The following is a 16,386-nucleotide window of genomic DNA, read 5'->3' on the forward strand; positions in this document are numbered from 1 at the left end:
CTACCAAGAAGTAATGCTCCTACCAAAATCCTTTATACAAAGAATGTCAATGTATTTAATCTTAGGTCGCTTCTGATAAAACAACAGCCTAGTTACTCTATATAAACAGAGAGAAAATCCCACTTCCTTCTAGCACTGAAGTTATTACCTAGTCGGGAAATGAAATGTTTGCATGAAAACAACCAAGTCAGGAAGCACCAAGGACTCCACATGTACAGTTGCAAGAAAAAGTATGTGAACCTCTTGGGATTACGTGGAGTTTTGCATGAATTGGTCATAAAATGTGCTCTGAACTTCATCTAAGTCACAACAATAGAAAAACACAGTCTGCTTAAAATAATACTACACAAAATAATACTACACAAATACTAGATGTTGCCATGGTTTAATTGAACATAACATGTAAACACTCACAGTGCAGGGAGGAAAAAGTATGTGAGCCCCTAGCCTAATGATTTCTCCAAGAGCTAATTGGAGCCAGGAGTGAGCCAACCTTGACTCCAATCAGTGTGATGATATTGGATGTGTTGCTGACAGCTGTCCTGCCCTTTAAAAACACACACCTGTTTTGGGTTTACTGGTTTCAAGAAGCACTGTCTGATGTGAACCATGCCTCGCAGAAAAGAGCTCTCAGAAGACCTACAATCAAGAATTGTTGACTTGCATGAAGCTGGAAAGGGTTACAAAAGTATCTCCAAAAGCCTTGATGTTCATGTGTCCACGGTAAGACAGACTGTTTATAAATGGAAAAAGTTTAACACTGTTGCTACTCTCCCTAGGTGTGGTAGTCCTGTAAAAATGACTGTAAGAGCACAGCGCAGAATGCTTCATGAAGTAAAGAAGAATCCTAGAGTGTCAGCTAAAGACCTACAGAAATCTCTGGCACATGCTAACATTTTTTTTGACACATCTACAATAAGGAAAACATTAAACAAGAATGGAGTACATGGGAGGACACCACGGAGGAAGCCATTGCTGTCCAAAAAAAAATATTGCAGCACGTTTGAAGTTTGCAAAAGAGCACCTGGATGTTCCACAGTACTACTGGCAAAATATACTGTGGACAGATGAAACCAAAATTGAGTTGTTTGGGAAGCACACACAACACTATGTGTGGAGAAAAAAAGGCACAGCACACCAACATCAAAACCTCATCCCCACTGTAAAACATGGCGGAGGGAGCATCATGGTTTGTGGCTGCTTTGCTGCCTCAGGGCCTGGACAGATTGTTGTCATTGATGGGAAAATGAATTCCAGAGTTTATCAAGACATTTTGCAGGAAAATGTACGACCATCTGACCAACTTCAGACCAACTGAAGCTCCGCAGAGGATGGGTGATGCAACAGGACAATGACCCAAAGCATACAAGTAATTCAACAAAAAAATGGCTTCAACAGCACAGAATACGCCTTCTGGAGTGGCCCAGTCAGAGTCCTGACCTCAACCCGATTGAAATGCTGTGGCATGACCTTAAGAGAGCGATTCACACCAGACATCCCAAGAATATTGCTACACTGAAACAGTTTTGTGAAGAGGAGTGGTCCAAAATTACTCCAGATTGTTGTGCAGGTCTGATCTGCAACTACAGGAAACGTTTGGTTGAGGTTATTACTGCCAAAGGAGGGTCAACCAGTTATTAAGTCCAAAGGTTCACATACTTTTTCCTCCCTGCACTGTGAATGTTTACATGTTATGTTCAATTAAACCATGGCAACATCTAATGTTTGTGTAGTATTATTTTAAGCAGACTGTGTTTTTCTATTGTTGTGACAGATGAAGTTCAGAGCACATTTTATGACCAATTCATGCAAAACTCCACGTAATCCCAAGGGGTTCACATACTTTTTCTTGCAACTGTAGTTCCTGAACCCTGAGCTACATGTATTTTCTCCTTCTGTAATGCCATATCTTAGCAGCAACCATTTAAACCAGTGATGGCAAACTTTTAGACACTGAGTGCCCAAAATGCGCCCACCCGTGCATGCCCAAACTAAAAGGTGTGCACGTGCATGAACATGCACATGCACGGACATACGCACACATGAACAGCAGAGACCCGAAGACCAGCTGGCCGTTGGGAGGCGGCGCATCTCAACACTGTCAACACAGCAAGAGGTAAGATCTTTTTCTTTTGTGAGCTTCTGTTTCGTTGTTTGCAGGGAAACAGCTCACAAAAGAAATACCATGGCGTGGTTATGGCCGTGGTGGTGTGAGGACGTTTTCTCCACTTCGCAGGGCATTTTACGGAAGATAAATGTGGATTAAAGTGTTTGAAATGCACCGATAAGGACCAAAATTTTATAAATTGTATCGGAAGAGCTGCTGGCCCAGCAGACTGACTTTGGAATCGGTAGGTCACCCTGAATGACTCAAATTTTGAAGCTTTTCATAGCGTGGGAAAGTGGAAGGAGCGAGGGGTGACCAGATAGGCAGTCGCAATTGCATATTTGGAGTAAATAGCTGCCTTTGTTCTCATTATTACCGCGATCTGTGTTTGTTTTTGCTGTGGGATAAAGGCACGGAACATCAAAAGACTGGTGGAAGGGTTTTTTTTTTCTCTCTTGGAAGAATATGTGAACTTTAAGTTGATCTTTTGTTTGTGAAAGTGCCTGAGTTGAAGCGGCAAAACGCATTTCTGGGCAGTGCCTTCCAACGGATGTTAGCTTTTTTTTTTTAGGGAAATTACGTAAGGTGAATTGAGAACTATCAACTTTTATTGCTGGTCCTTTTGGGTGCAATAATAAGCTGTCTCAGCTTCAATATTGGATTGCTGTCCCTTAATCTTCATTACAGACCCTCTTGGCAAAAGTGGATAATTAAAACTTATTAAAAAATGGCGACCCAACAATCTTTAGAAATGCAACAAGTTGCTGTGGCCTTAACCAAAATTAGTGAAAAGATATCAGGACTGTCAGATAGTATGGATAATATGACATTGGAAATTAAAAGAATGAAGCAAGAAATGAATGAAAATTTTGCAAAGCAAACAGCAGAAATGACAATAATTAAAGATGAAATTGAGCAGATTCATACACATGATGCAAAGATAGATCGGCAAATTGGAGAAATCTTTTTTAAAAATGAACAACAAGATAAAAATATTTGTCTTTTGGAAGAAGAAGCGAGGAAATATAATCTGGTTATTCGTGGAATTCAAGAAGAAAAAGTGGACAATTTGAAACGAGTTTTAAAATGGCTCAATGACTTGGATACACAAATCACATTTACAGCAACAAATCTGGCAAGTGTTTTTAGAATTGGGTTTAAAAGACAAAACGTCTTAAATAGAAATGTACTTGTCAGATTTGCAAATCTTAGTGACAAATTGGAAGTGATGGTGAAAGTGAGAGAGATGGGTGAAGCTTTGAAATTTGAGGAGAAAATTATTCAAGTCTTTCCAGATATATCAAGAGAAGAAAGGGCGTGGAGATTTTTTTTGAAACCAATCACAAAGGTTCTGAGAGACAATGGAATTAAATATAATTGGAGACCGCCACAGCAACTAAAAATTTTTTTATAAAGGAAGAATGCAAATAATTACTTTGGAAACAGATGCAGTGTTATACTTACATGAACTTGGATTGATTGTAAAGTATGAGGATGTAACAGAGATAAAAGATCAAATGCTCAAGATGGGTGGAACATATGCAAAAACATCAACACCAGAAGAAAAAGGGGCTGCTGGAGGACAAGATCCTAAAGGACTAAAGCGGAAGGAAATCTCACCTGCGATGGTTGAACAAAAGAAAAGTCGTGATGATATAATGGGAGATGGAGCGGATAAGAAATTCAAGGATCTTGAAAAAGAATTGCAGGAAGCTGAGTGCGGGGAGAAGTTACCACCCTTTTCTCTGAGAGATGAATTTAAGTAGACTACCTGAAAGAAGTGACCCGACCATTGGCACGTCCCCTCTCCCCCACTCTCTTTATAGAGGCGGAAACCAATTGAGGATGTGGGGGACGAAGATTGTTTGTTATTTAATGTTTGATGTGTTTTTTGTCCTTTTTTGTTTTTTTTTAATTGTTTTTTTTCTTCTATGTTGAATGTTGTTTGGAATGTGGGAGATTGGTGCTGGGATCTGGGCACAGAAAGGAAGAGGAGGGGAAAGGATTAAAAAAGTTACAGTTTAAATGGGTTTAATAAAAATAATGACATGGAATGTGAAGGGTACAGGGAATCAGATCAAGAGAAGACGATTGGAACTTAAAATTAAAAGAGATCTACCAGATATATTATTTTTGCAAGAAACCCATCAGAAATCTGAAGACTCAAATAAAATGTATATAAAGGGTATGCAAATTTATGAAAAATCTTTTGGAACTTCAAAAGCTAGAGGAGTTGCTACATTGATATCAGATAGGGTATATTTTGAAAAAGAACAAGTAATTGTGGATGAAGAAGGAAGATATGTAATAATTGTGGGAAATATTAACGAGGAAAAAGTGACACTGGTTAATTTATATTTACCAAATGAGAAGCAAAAAGAATTTCTTGAAAAAATAACTAAAATTTTGGAAATTGAAAGTGTAGGGAAAGTAATTGTGGCTGGGGATTTTAATTTAATTAGAGATAAAATAGATAGTACTAACCCCACTCGTTGTGGAGGAGCAAATAAAATGGGGACCTTAAATAAATGGATGTTTCAAAACGGCGTGGTGGATGTCTGGAAAGAAGTGAAAGGAACTGAAAGAGTGTACACTTTTTACTCTAAGATACATAATACATATTCAAGAATTGACTATATCTTAGTTTCTAAAGATTTGTTGAATAATGTGGATAAGATAGATGTGGGAATTTTTAAGGATTCTGATCATGCAGAAGTTACGATGGAAATAGATTTTAATTTTGAGAAAAAAGGAAGTTGTTGGAGATATGATGAAAAACTGTATAAAAATGAGGAGGATAAAAAATGGATATTTAAAAAATGGGAAGAATGTTGGAGATTGAATGATAATGGAGAGGTTAAATTTGAAATTGTTTGGGATGCGATGAAAGCAGTGTTTAGAGGAGAAAGTATCAAGTTATCAAGCAGAAAATATAAAAATTATAAAAATAAAATTGAAAAAGATAAAAGCCAGATTAAAGAATTGGAAAATCAATTTTTGCTTACTAAAGAAAATTTTTTTTTGGAGGAATTAAATTTGCTAAAAAATAAATTGATAGAAGAAGATATAGAATTGGTAAAAAAGAATATGAGATATTTAAATAGGAATTTTTTTCAATTTAGCAATAAAAACTCTAAGTTATTGGCAAGGATGGCGAAAAATAAAAGAGAGAAGAGAGAAATTGGAGCCTTGATAGATGATAAGGGTATAAGACGCTATAAAAAATTAGAAAAATGTGAAGTAGTCAGGAACTTTTTTCAAAATTTATATTTGAAAAAATTAATTGATTGGGGAAAACTGAGAAGCTATTTAGAAAAACATGTTGTGAAAATTGACCAAACCTATAAAGATTTAATGGAAGAAGATATAACACAAGACGAGATTAATGGAGTAATACAAAAAATAAAATTAGGGAAAGCTCCAGGTGAAGATGGATTACCTGCTGAGTTTTATAAAGAATTTAAGGAAATAATAATACCAAAATTGCAAAAACTATTTAACGGAATTTTACATGGTGGAGAAGTTCCGTTGTCATGGAACAGAACGGTGATATCTATAATCCCTAAACCAGATAAAGACTTAGAAAGGATTGAGTCCTATCGGCCCATCTCTTTAATTAATCAAGATGCAAAGATATTTACTGCCATTATAAGTAATAGATTAAGTAGATTTATAGATAGATATATAAATTATAACCAAGTAGGTTTTGTGAAGGGTAGATACATGAGTGATATTGTCAGAAGAGTATTAAATATTATAGATGTTGCTGAATATAATGCTGATAAAATAGGTATAATATCATTAGATATTTTTAAAGCTTTTGACTCTGTACAATGGGAAACTATTAAAACAACTGTTGAGATACTAGGTTTTGGTAATAAGTTTATACATGTTATTTCAAAACTGTATCAAAAAAGTAGTGCAAGAGTGAAGGTGAATGGAAGGCTGACAGAAGAGATAAGATTGGAAGTGGGTACAAGACAAGGATGTCCCCTGTCTCCAACATTATTTTTATTAGTTATGGAAATTTTGACTAAAATGATAGAAAAAGATGAAGAATTGGAAGGGTATAAGGGATATAAGATAAATCTGTATGCGGATGATACTTTGATTATTTTGAAAGATATAGAGAAAGATTTGAAAAAGATACATAAGCATTTGGAAGAATTTGAGGAAATGACAGGTTTGAAAATAAATTGGTCAAAATCTGAATTATTAATGAATAATAATGGTAAGGAGCGGGAGAATATGCAAGAACAACTTGGGATAAGGATTAAAAAAACATTGAAATATTTGGGCATAACACTTTCACTCAAAGTTAAAGAAATGAAAAAATTAAATTATGATGTGGCGATGAATGAAATTGAGAAAAAGATAGATAAATATAAAATGATAAAGTTGTTTTGGTTTGGTAGAATTGCAATGTGTAAGATGATGTTGTTGCCAAAGTTTAATTTTTTATTTGAGATGTTACAGTTAAACTTGACAGAGAAAGATATTGAAGGATATCAGAAGAAATTGGATAAATTTTGTAATGGTGGGAAAAGACCTAGATTAGTGAAGAAAATGTGGTATCAAAATCAAAAGGAAGGTGGATTAGGAATCCCCAAACTACTCAATTATTATTGGGCTTATGCTATTCGGACTGTGGTAAAAATATTTAAAGATGAAGATAGTCATTGGAGAGAATTAGAATTAAAGGACATCAAGAGATTTGGCTCAACATGGTTTTTAGATAAAGCAAAATCAAAATGTGTAATTAATAGCTATTGGTTAAAGGGACTGAGTAAAATTTGGAACAAATTTGTTAAAATTTTAATTCCAGATATAATTTTCTTAGGGAAGACAATTGAAAATTGGCCGATTAAAACTAATATAAGTCGTGATAGGGTAATGGAAGATGAAAATATACAAACTATAATAGATTGGTTAAAAACTTCAGAAAATGAAAGGAGAAAAAAAGAAATCATTGAAAAATTGGGTTTAGGCTGGTTTGAAAAAATACAGATAGAAAAATGGACTAAGAAGGTAAGGGACAATTGTTCGATAAGTAGAAGTAAAACTGAATTTGAATATTTAGTATTCCAAATTATGAAAGATGAAATTGGGCTAAAGGGACTCGTTAGTAAGATATATAAGATTATAAATTTTGATGGAAAACCACAAAGGGTGATGAAGATGAATTGGGAAAAAGAACTTAATATTAAAATATCAGATTTAGATTGGAACGTGAATTGGAAGAGTAGAATTATGAAGACTTTATCTGTAAGGATTAAAGAGCATAATTATAAGGTTGTTTGGAAATGGTATTGAACTCCATTAAGGTTGTCATTGATGGATAAAAAAATTAGTAAACAATGTTGGAGATGTGATATGGAATTAGGGACTTATGAACATATGTGGTACAAATGTGATAAAGTTAAAAAGTTTTGGCAACAATTGGAGGAAATGATATTTGAAATGATGGGGAAAGCAATAATATTGAGACCAGAAACTATATTACTGTTGATAATTAAGGAAATAGAACCAACAAAATATGAGAAAGAATTGATTAGAATTATGATTATAATGGGTAGAATTATAATAGCCAGATATTGGAAATTAGATGTGAATTTTAGAATAGAAGAATGGTATTGTGAAATGTGGAAATTAGCTTTAAATGATAAAATGACATGTGATATTAAAATTAGAAATGGTGACTATAAAGAAGATATTTTCTGGAAAATTTGGAAACCATTTGTGGACTATGCGCTGGGAAAATTGGATGCTTCGGTACCTGTACCCCGAGAACGTGGATTTTGGCGATCATGAGGATATATCCGAAGAACCAAATCTTCCTTTCTTATGTATAGCACAGGGTGAAATATTGTATATGTTGTTTGTAATGTTAGTAATTTAAAATATAAAATGTTAAAAATAATAATAAAAATAAAAAATAAAAAAATACCATGGAGATCTGACCCGGGGTGATGGCGCGCATGCCAGCAGAGAGGGCTCTGAGTGCCACCTCTAGCACTCGTGTCATAGGTTCGCCATCACAGATTTAAACCTTTACTTCATTTAAATAAGGAACAGAGCTTGATAGACCATGGTCTTAAAATAAGTTTGCAGCAGAGTTCTATCTATAATTTAGCTGTTGTCATGATTTTGACACAATTTTAACATAAAACCAACAGCTGTTCCATGAAATTGGAAAGATTTATGGCAATTTTATTTAGAAACGTCTCAATTTTGTCCTTTCCAGTCTTTTCTTTGCATAGATATTTACTTCCATTACTTCTTTCCTGTTTCTCTATAGAACATTTCTCTAAATCTTATCCATGTATTTACTCCTTTCAAACTTTCAACATATCAGAATAATAAAAAAATATTTCAAAACTTTGGCATTAATATAAAATATTCTATTTGGAGAAAACATTATTTCTTCCCTGCTCCAATTTATAAATATTTGACTATTATTTTAGCTATATGCTTTGTATTCTAAAATGCAGAGGTCAAGTTAATCATCCCAAGAAAGTCCAAGCATATGATTCAATTTGGATATTTGGGTGATACTATTTGGAGACTCAATCACCAAATAGCATATCTGAATTGTGTTCTCATATAATGCTACAGCATAGTTGTACAATGACTGAAGAAGACATAGGGTTGACTCAAAACTAAGGAGTGCTTAAAAACATGTTAAAGTTCACAATAGTTTTAAAGCAAAATCCACAAAATCATACCTGGAACAAGTACAGGAATGTGTTGTGTGAGAGCACCAGGCAATACATTGACCAATTCAGTTAGCATATTAAAACAGCACTGACGAGTCTTCACACTTTTTTCCTTCATCTGTTTATGCAAAGCTTTAACAATATTGGGAACCTGTAATTATATGTGCATAAAATAATCCAACCATTATGCTCCCTATACAAATACACAAATTATGAATGGCTTTTAATAAAACGATAGAAATAAGAATACAAGATGAGCCCTGCTGGGTTAGGCCAAGTGCTCACCTAGACTAATAATCTGTTCTCAGAATATTTCCACATTCCACATTTCCACTGTATCTTTGTACTTTGTAGTATTATGATGTAGCAGTTTTAACCTCCACAAATCAAAAGTAGCTGTCTAAAAGCTGAACAGCATGATTCAAGCTTCTATATCACAAAATATTTGTATTTGATCTAGACAGTTCATTACAGTTAAGAGTAATATAATTGTATACTGCTTTAAATACACACACACACGCACACACACACAGAGCACTTTGCATCATCAAATGTTAGTGCTATGGATGCTTTTCTTTACTAACCTGACTCTGAAGCATTGTTAAAGGTGTTTCTCCTTGCTCCATTGCATCAGGATCACAGAGCCAACTCTGTACAGGTCGAGTTTGTTTTAGAAGAGAGAGGTATGCATGAAAAACATCTGCTTTTACATTCTCCTCCCGCTCTTTGAATCTTGCAATTAAAGCAGGGGATACTGTCTTATAGAACTCTGGCAGCATTTCATGCCTTGTACTGACTACAGCATCCAAGCATTTTGCAGCTGCACGTCTAACCTTCCAGCTCATGTCATCATCATCACTATATTCATCATCACTCCCTTGAAAAGAATAAAAAGATACCAGGTTTTACAGTTATGTAGTCATGATTAAAAAGAGATAACACTAATATATATATATATATATATAATATAATATAGACAGACTGCAATACTAGTTTGCATTTTATAAAATTTGTATATATATATAGTTTTATTTCTAACACAAACTACCTTGGTCATCATCATCTCCACCATCAGCATCCATAGCATTTTCATCTTCATCTTCATCATCATAATTGTAATTGGGATCATAGGTAAGGTACTTAAGACAAATGTTTATAATGGTGGTTACATGAGGATAAACTTCTTTAGGGCATCTGTATAATAAAAGTAATAATTAGATGACTATTAATAATTAAGCATTATTACATTACTTAGTCATACAAAGGGAATGTAAATGCTGTTATTATGCTTATGCCCTGAAGCATCTATATATGGCGTTCACATTTTAACATTATCTGTAAATCTGCTTCTTTTATTCTCCTTAAGAATATGAAATTCCCAGGTCAAGCTGTTGGAATGGTACACTTCTTTCCTCTAAAAGTAAGTGCCTAACATTTAGGATGAACTTAGAGGGAATACTCTAAGTTCATCTAGGGAAGTGTGTTTATTTAAAATATTTGCACAGCTGACCATGTTGTATAACATATTATTGGATGGCTGATCAAAATCTCAAGCAAAACTACTGGTTTAATATGGCAATGTGCTGAATTGATGATGTCAGCTCTTTTTATTAGTTAATTAGTAAACAAATCTCTTATCTGTCTCCATCCAAATAATTTGTACAATTTCTCATTTGATTTATTGTAAGTGTGAAATGTATATTTATACTAGCTGAATACCCTGCTCCGCTACGAAACTATGTAATCGGGCTTGATAAATCGACACTTAAAGAGTTTGAAAATTAATGAATAGTTATGATTGGCCTCTCCTCTCCCCCCTTCTCTCCCTCAGGCTAGCTCCACAGAAGCCTCTCTTATCCTACCCCCTTCTCTCCCTCAGGCTGGCCCCATAGATTCTCTCCTCTCCTCTCCCTCAGGCTGGCCCCATAGATCCTCTCTTTTCCCCCTCAGGCTGGTCCCATAGATCACTTCCCTTCTCTCCCTCAGGCTATCCCATTCTCTCCAGAGTTATTTTCAAGTTGGGAGGGGGAGTAGAACGTCTAACTAATTAGCATCAGTGTGTGTTATAATATAGGAAATATTAATGCTATGACTGTCATTTCGAAAAATCCTTTCTTAGTGAGCACCTAGAAGCCAAGAGGAACATATGTGGCAAATTTCAAGTTTGTAGGCTTTACGGTTCTGGAGATTTCGTGATTAATGCATGAGTGGTTTTCGCTTTTATATATATAGATAAGAAAAAAGAACCTTTCCCTCTTCTGAGGAATCAGCTTTTAGCTAAGCTTGGCATGGACCAAAAAGAGGGGGGAAAACCCTCTGTAATGGAAAGTGAAAAAGTATCAAACTAATCCATATGACACTTAACTCTCTTCAATGTTTAGAAAGTTATATGACAGAATTTATGCAAAAGAAAACCATAAGAGCTTTCTGGATTCGGATCAGAGATTCTAATGCCAGAGAATATTTGTAGCTCAGGATTAGATTGTGCTTGGTGCTTTTCTTGCAGACATTTCATTGCCAAACTAGGTAACATTATCAATGCTAGAAGGGAGTGGGTTTGATGTTATTTTTATATACAAGTGGCTTGCCTTTTCAATGTTGGTGGAAGTGACCTTGGAAATTTCCTTGACTGGCTATTGTTTGCTGTTAGCTTGTTTGTCTGCATTGGCAGTTCCTTGATTGTACTGTTTACTTCTTGATTGTTGGTCTAATATTAATCTAGGTGTTAATCTCTGCTCACGGGATACTGATTGCTGGTGGGGAGATGCTGGTCTTTTTATTTCCTTTTTTGCTTTTTGATTGTCTCTTTTGAGCAGCATGTAGAAATTGTTTATTTCTATGTGCCTGCTGATGGCTGATTTGTCCGAGTGCCAAGTTTCCAGAAGTTCTCGAGTGTTTTTAGACTTGGCTTGGTTTAGGATGGTCAGTTTCCCAGTTGATACTATGGTTGAATCTATCCACATGTTGTGAAATTACGGACTTTTCATCATGTCTCCTGACTGCTTCTTGGTATTCAGGGATGTGCTTTTAGTCTTCTGCCTGTTTTCCTACATAGTGGCTCTTAAAATCCTTATTGTGTATATTGTAGATGATTCCTGGGTTTTTGGGGGGGCGGGGCGGCAGCTGGGTCTTTTGGTTTACTTAGGATGTTTCGGAGGGCTTTAGTTGATTATGAGCTACAGTGATGCCATGTAGTTGTAATAGTCAGTTGGTGGTTTCTGAGATGTTTTTGATGTATGGCAACATTATCTTTTTTACAGTTTGTGTTGGTTGTACTATAGTAAATTAAGTGGTCAGGCAGTTTTTTATAAAGTTGCCTAGGTATCTATTTTGTTGGAAGATGTTGTATAGATGATCTGTTTCTTTTTTCCAATGTTCAGAGTTACAATAGTGTGTTTGTGCTCATCTAAATAGTGTTCTTACACAGCTTCTCTTGTGGGAGGTTGGGTTTTTACTTTGGTAGTGGAGCACTTGGTGGGTACTTTTATGATAGACTTGTGTTTCTAATTTGCCATCACTGCCTTTACTGATTAGGGTATTCAGGAAAGGTAGCATTGTTCTTTTGTTCTTCCCTTGTGAATTTTATTCCTTTGAAGATGATGTTGATAGTTTCAAGTGTTTTCTCTAGTTGGTTCTTTTTATTATAATAAAGGTGCTATGTACTGGATCCATATTTTAGATTATTGTCATGGGAGTGCTATAGATTCAAGGTGTTGCATTACAGTGTCTGTTATGAGTCCTGAAACCCATGATCCTATGACTGTTCCTTTCATTTGTTGGTATATTTGTCTGTTAAACTGGAAGTATATTGTTATAGGTTAGTAAAGGTTATAAGGTCCATGATTCTCTCTGTCTTTCAATCCAGGTATATTTGGTTAGGCCTGGTGTGCTGTGTAGTAGTGCTGTCATGGATTCCTTTTCTAGTTCTGGATCTATGGATATGTAGTGTGTGACATCAAATGAGACCATGATTTCATCTTCTATACAACTGGATCAAACTAGACAACCAAATCAAGAGAACTTTCAATGACCTTACCAAGAAAGGTCAAATCACTAAAGAACAGTGGCAAATGAAATAGCAGGGGATCTGTCCTCCCATGCTCTATGGACACCCCAAAACACACAAGCCAAACATTCCTCTCCATTCAATTGTATCGTTACTACTTACAACATCGTTAAAGAACTGACAAAAATGCTTGGACAACTCACAGAGAGAAGTAAATATTCCATCAACTTCCCACTACAGTGTCTCCAAAGAATCAAAGACCTGACTGTAGATGAAGATGAATTTTTCAGCTGTTATTTACAAAACTTCTTCCAACCTCATAAGTCCAAAACAACAAAAATGCTCACTTCTTTTATAGATAAGGGTATAAATAATAGAAACATTTCTCAGGTTTGATTAACACTTCTCAAAAGAACCAATTGGAAAATCTAATATAAAGCAATTCAGTATTCTATATGGTATTCTATTGTATATAGTCTATACAGGTAATCCTTGATTTACAACAATTTATTTAGTGACCATTTGAAGTTACAATGGAACAGAAAAAAGTGACTTATGATTATTTTTCATACTTATGACTGTTGTAGCAACCCCCATGGTCATGTGATCAAAGTTTGGATACGGGACGTCCGGTGGCTCTGCGAACGCCGATGGACGCTCCTTCAGGAGCTCCAGCCCCGTGATTCCGTTAGCCGCTAGAACAGCGAAAATCAGCTGTCTAGCGGCTCGAAACTCTCCCCCAGGGAAAAAGGGGGAGAGAAGAGCAGAAGAGTCTGGGTAGAGCTCCCCTAGACCCCCAGGTTTTTCTTTTTAAGCCTGGGGTTTGCAGGGTGAGAGCTCCCTGAAAGCCCTTCAGTTGCTCCGGATCCGGGATGAGTCTGCTTTATGCAGACCGAGGCGTCACAACCACACCAGCAATGCAATTTTAAGGATTATAAGAAATTTGGACTTTGGATGCTGGCAGAGCAAATCAGGAGAACAAAAAACACAAGTACTGATCTTTAACTCCGTTTAAAAAGGGGAAAAATGGCGCCTGACGAAACTTACTAGTGAAAGTGCTTGTTAACGTGTGTAACATTGTTAAAGCTACTGGATTACACATTAAGAAAAAGATTTAAAGTGGAAGCGGAATGGAAAAGACTATGGTATTGATTTCAACTAATTTATATTTCTAAACTGTGCGGAAAATAGTTGGACTTATTGACCTGATAGCTGAATAAATATAAAGTGAAGATTGAAATATGGCTGACATTAGGGCTGGAGGATCTTTGTCTGGTGAGTCAGCAAACTCACAAGTTGTGACTGTAAAGGTTTTTCAAGAACTTTTAAACTCTTTTACTTCTGCTTTGTTGGAATCAATTGATAGAACTTTTCAAAAACATAACTTGGAGAATAACAATGATTTGCTGGCTGGAAAAGATGATGAAATTAACCAGAATAATGTGACTTTGGAGGATAAAAAAGCAGCTGTCAGGATTGAGATGGAGGTTGGCACAGCGGAAACAGAGGCTTTGGCAGAGGCTTCCATGCAACTAATTGAAAAGGGGCGTTGGTCCTACCTGATACGCTCCTTCTCGTTGAGTGGAGACAGCAGCCAGGATGGGTAGCAGCAGCCAATCAGCATGAAGGACTGAGTCTATCAATCACATCAAGTCCCGCCCTTGTTACCGGGCAGACCCGCTTTAGGCGAAGAACTGAAGAGATAGACTCGGCGTGTGGGAAACGAAGAACAGAGTCCAGAAGAAAAAACAAGGTTGAAAGCACCAGACTGAAGAAAAAACACTAAAGGGAGGGTCTGGCTGCTGTCTCCACTCAACGAGAAGGAGCGTATCAGGTAGGACCAACGCCCCTTCTCCATTGAGAGTGGAGACAGCAGCCAGGATGGGACATACCCCAGTTCACTGTCCCGAAGCCGGGGTGGGACCAGACTGGTGCGAAACATCCTCCCCAGAAATGACCTGTTGTAACACCTGTCTACCAAATGCAGCCTCCGCCGAAGCAAAGGAGTCAATTTTATAGTGCCGAATAAAGGGAACAGGTGAAACCCATGTCGCCGCCCGACAAATCTCGAGCAATGAAGCCTGAGTAGACCAGGCAGCCGACGTAGAAGCACTGCGGGTGGAGTGCGCTGTTATACGTGCCGGTCGCGGGAGAGAACGGAGGTCGTATGCCGAAGCAATGGTTTGTCGGATCCAGCGGCCGATTGTAGATGAAGTCACGCGAAGGCCCAGGGAAACAGGCAAGAAGGATACGAACATCGACTCCGAACGGCGAACCCCAGCTGTTCTCTTTAGGTAAATCCGCAGAGCTCGTCTAACGTCCAAAGTGCGCCAACGGCGTTCTCGAGGATGAGTCGGTCTGGGACAGAAATTAGGTAAGATCAGCTCCTGGGAGCGATGAAACACCGAATTGACCTTCGGGATGAAGGTGGGGTCCAGGCGGAGTACCACACGGTCAGCATGAAACACACATAGATCAGAGCGAATTGACAAGGCGGCAATCTCTGAAATACGGCGGGCCGAAATTATGGCCACCAAGAAGGCGACCTTGCAGGATAACAATCGGAGGCTCGTTGTCCGCAACGGTTCATAAGGAGGAGCCATAAGCGAGTTCAACACCAACGGCAAATCCCAGGTTGGATAGCGGTGTAACACCGGGGGAGACATGTTAGAAGCACCCCGGAGGAAGCGGCGAATGAGAGGATGTTGGGCCAAGGACGAGAGAGAACCACAGCGAAGAACTGATGAGATAGCCGCTATCTGACGCCTCAAAGTGTTAGGAGAAAGGCCTTCCGAGAAACCCTTCTGAAGGAACACCAACACGTCCACAATAGAAGCCTGAAGGGGTGACACACCATGACTGGCACAATACGAGCAGAAGGCACGCCAAGTAGCCGAGTAAACTCGCTCTGTCGAAGGGCGGCGAGAGGCTTGAATAATCTGAATCACGTCGCCTGGAATGTTCGCGTCACTCAGACAGCGCCGCTCAACCGCCAGGCGGTCAGATTGAGCCAAGGCAGATCCGGATGGTACAAGGCACCTTGAATGAGAACGTCCTGATCGTGTGGAAGGCGCCAAGGAGGGGCGACTGAAAGAGACACAAGGTCCGCAAACCAAGGCCTCCGAGGCCAGTGGGGAGCCAACAATATCACCTCCGCCCGCTCTGTCAGGATTTTGCGAATGACCCTGGGAATCAGCCCGGTCGGAGGAAAGGCATACAATAGGCCCCGCGGCCAAGGGGATCGCAGAGCATCCGTGGCAACGGCCTGAGACTCCGGGTATCGGGCGAAGAAGAGAGGTAGCTAGGCATTCAGATGCGTGGCAAAGAGATCGATCACAGGAACGCCGAATCGCTGAATCAGACCTTGAAAAATGCGAGGATGAAGCTGCCACTCTGCATTGTCCACATGTTGTCGACTCAGCCAATCCGCCTGAGTGTTGCTGGTTCCAGAGATGTGTTCTGCGCGAATGGAGCTGAGATGGCGCTCCGCCCAGAGACCTAACTTCAGCACTACAGAAAGCAGGGACTTCGACCTGGTGCCTCCTAGTTTGTTGAGG

At 37.9% G+C, this 16,386-nt stretch overlaps 1 protein-coding gene and 1 pseudogene across 2 annotated transcripts in view; one reads left to right on the forward strand and one right to left on the reverse strand.

The window, feature by feature from the left end:
* Window positions 1-16,386, reverse strand: part of CAND1 (cullin associated and neddylation dissociated 1) — a 47,312-nt gene that overhangs the window by 15,802 nt on the left and 15,124 nt on the right. The window contains exons 7-9 of the mRNA XM_034402756.3: window positions 9,872-10,017; window positions 9,408-9,700; window positions 8,833-8,974 (exon numbers count right to left, since the gene is read on the reverse strand). Coding sequence (XP_034258647.1) covers window positions 8,833-8,974; window positions 9,408-9,700; window positions 9,872-10,017 — 581 coding nt within the window. The remainder of the gene's footprint in view (window positions 1-8,832; window positions 8,975-9,407; window positions 9,701-9,871; window positions 10,018-16,386) is intronic.
* Window positions 893-4,486, forward strand: LOC148112834 (uncharacterized; annotated as a pseudogene). The gene has a single exon (XR_015728731.1). The product of XR_015728731.1 is annotated as an uncharacterized LOC148112834 (transcript).

Source organism: Pantherophis guttatus, chromosome 7 (assembly GCF_059756535.1).
Source record: "Pantherophis guttatus breed Tessera chromosome 7, ASM5975653v1, whole genome shotgun sequence".
NCBI lineage: Eukaryota > Metazoa > Chordata > Lepidosauria > Squamata > Colubridae > Pantherophis > Pantherophis guttatus.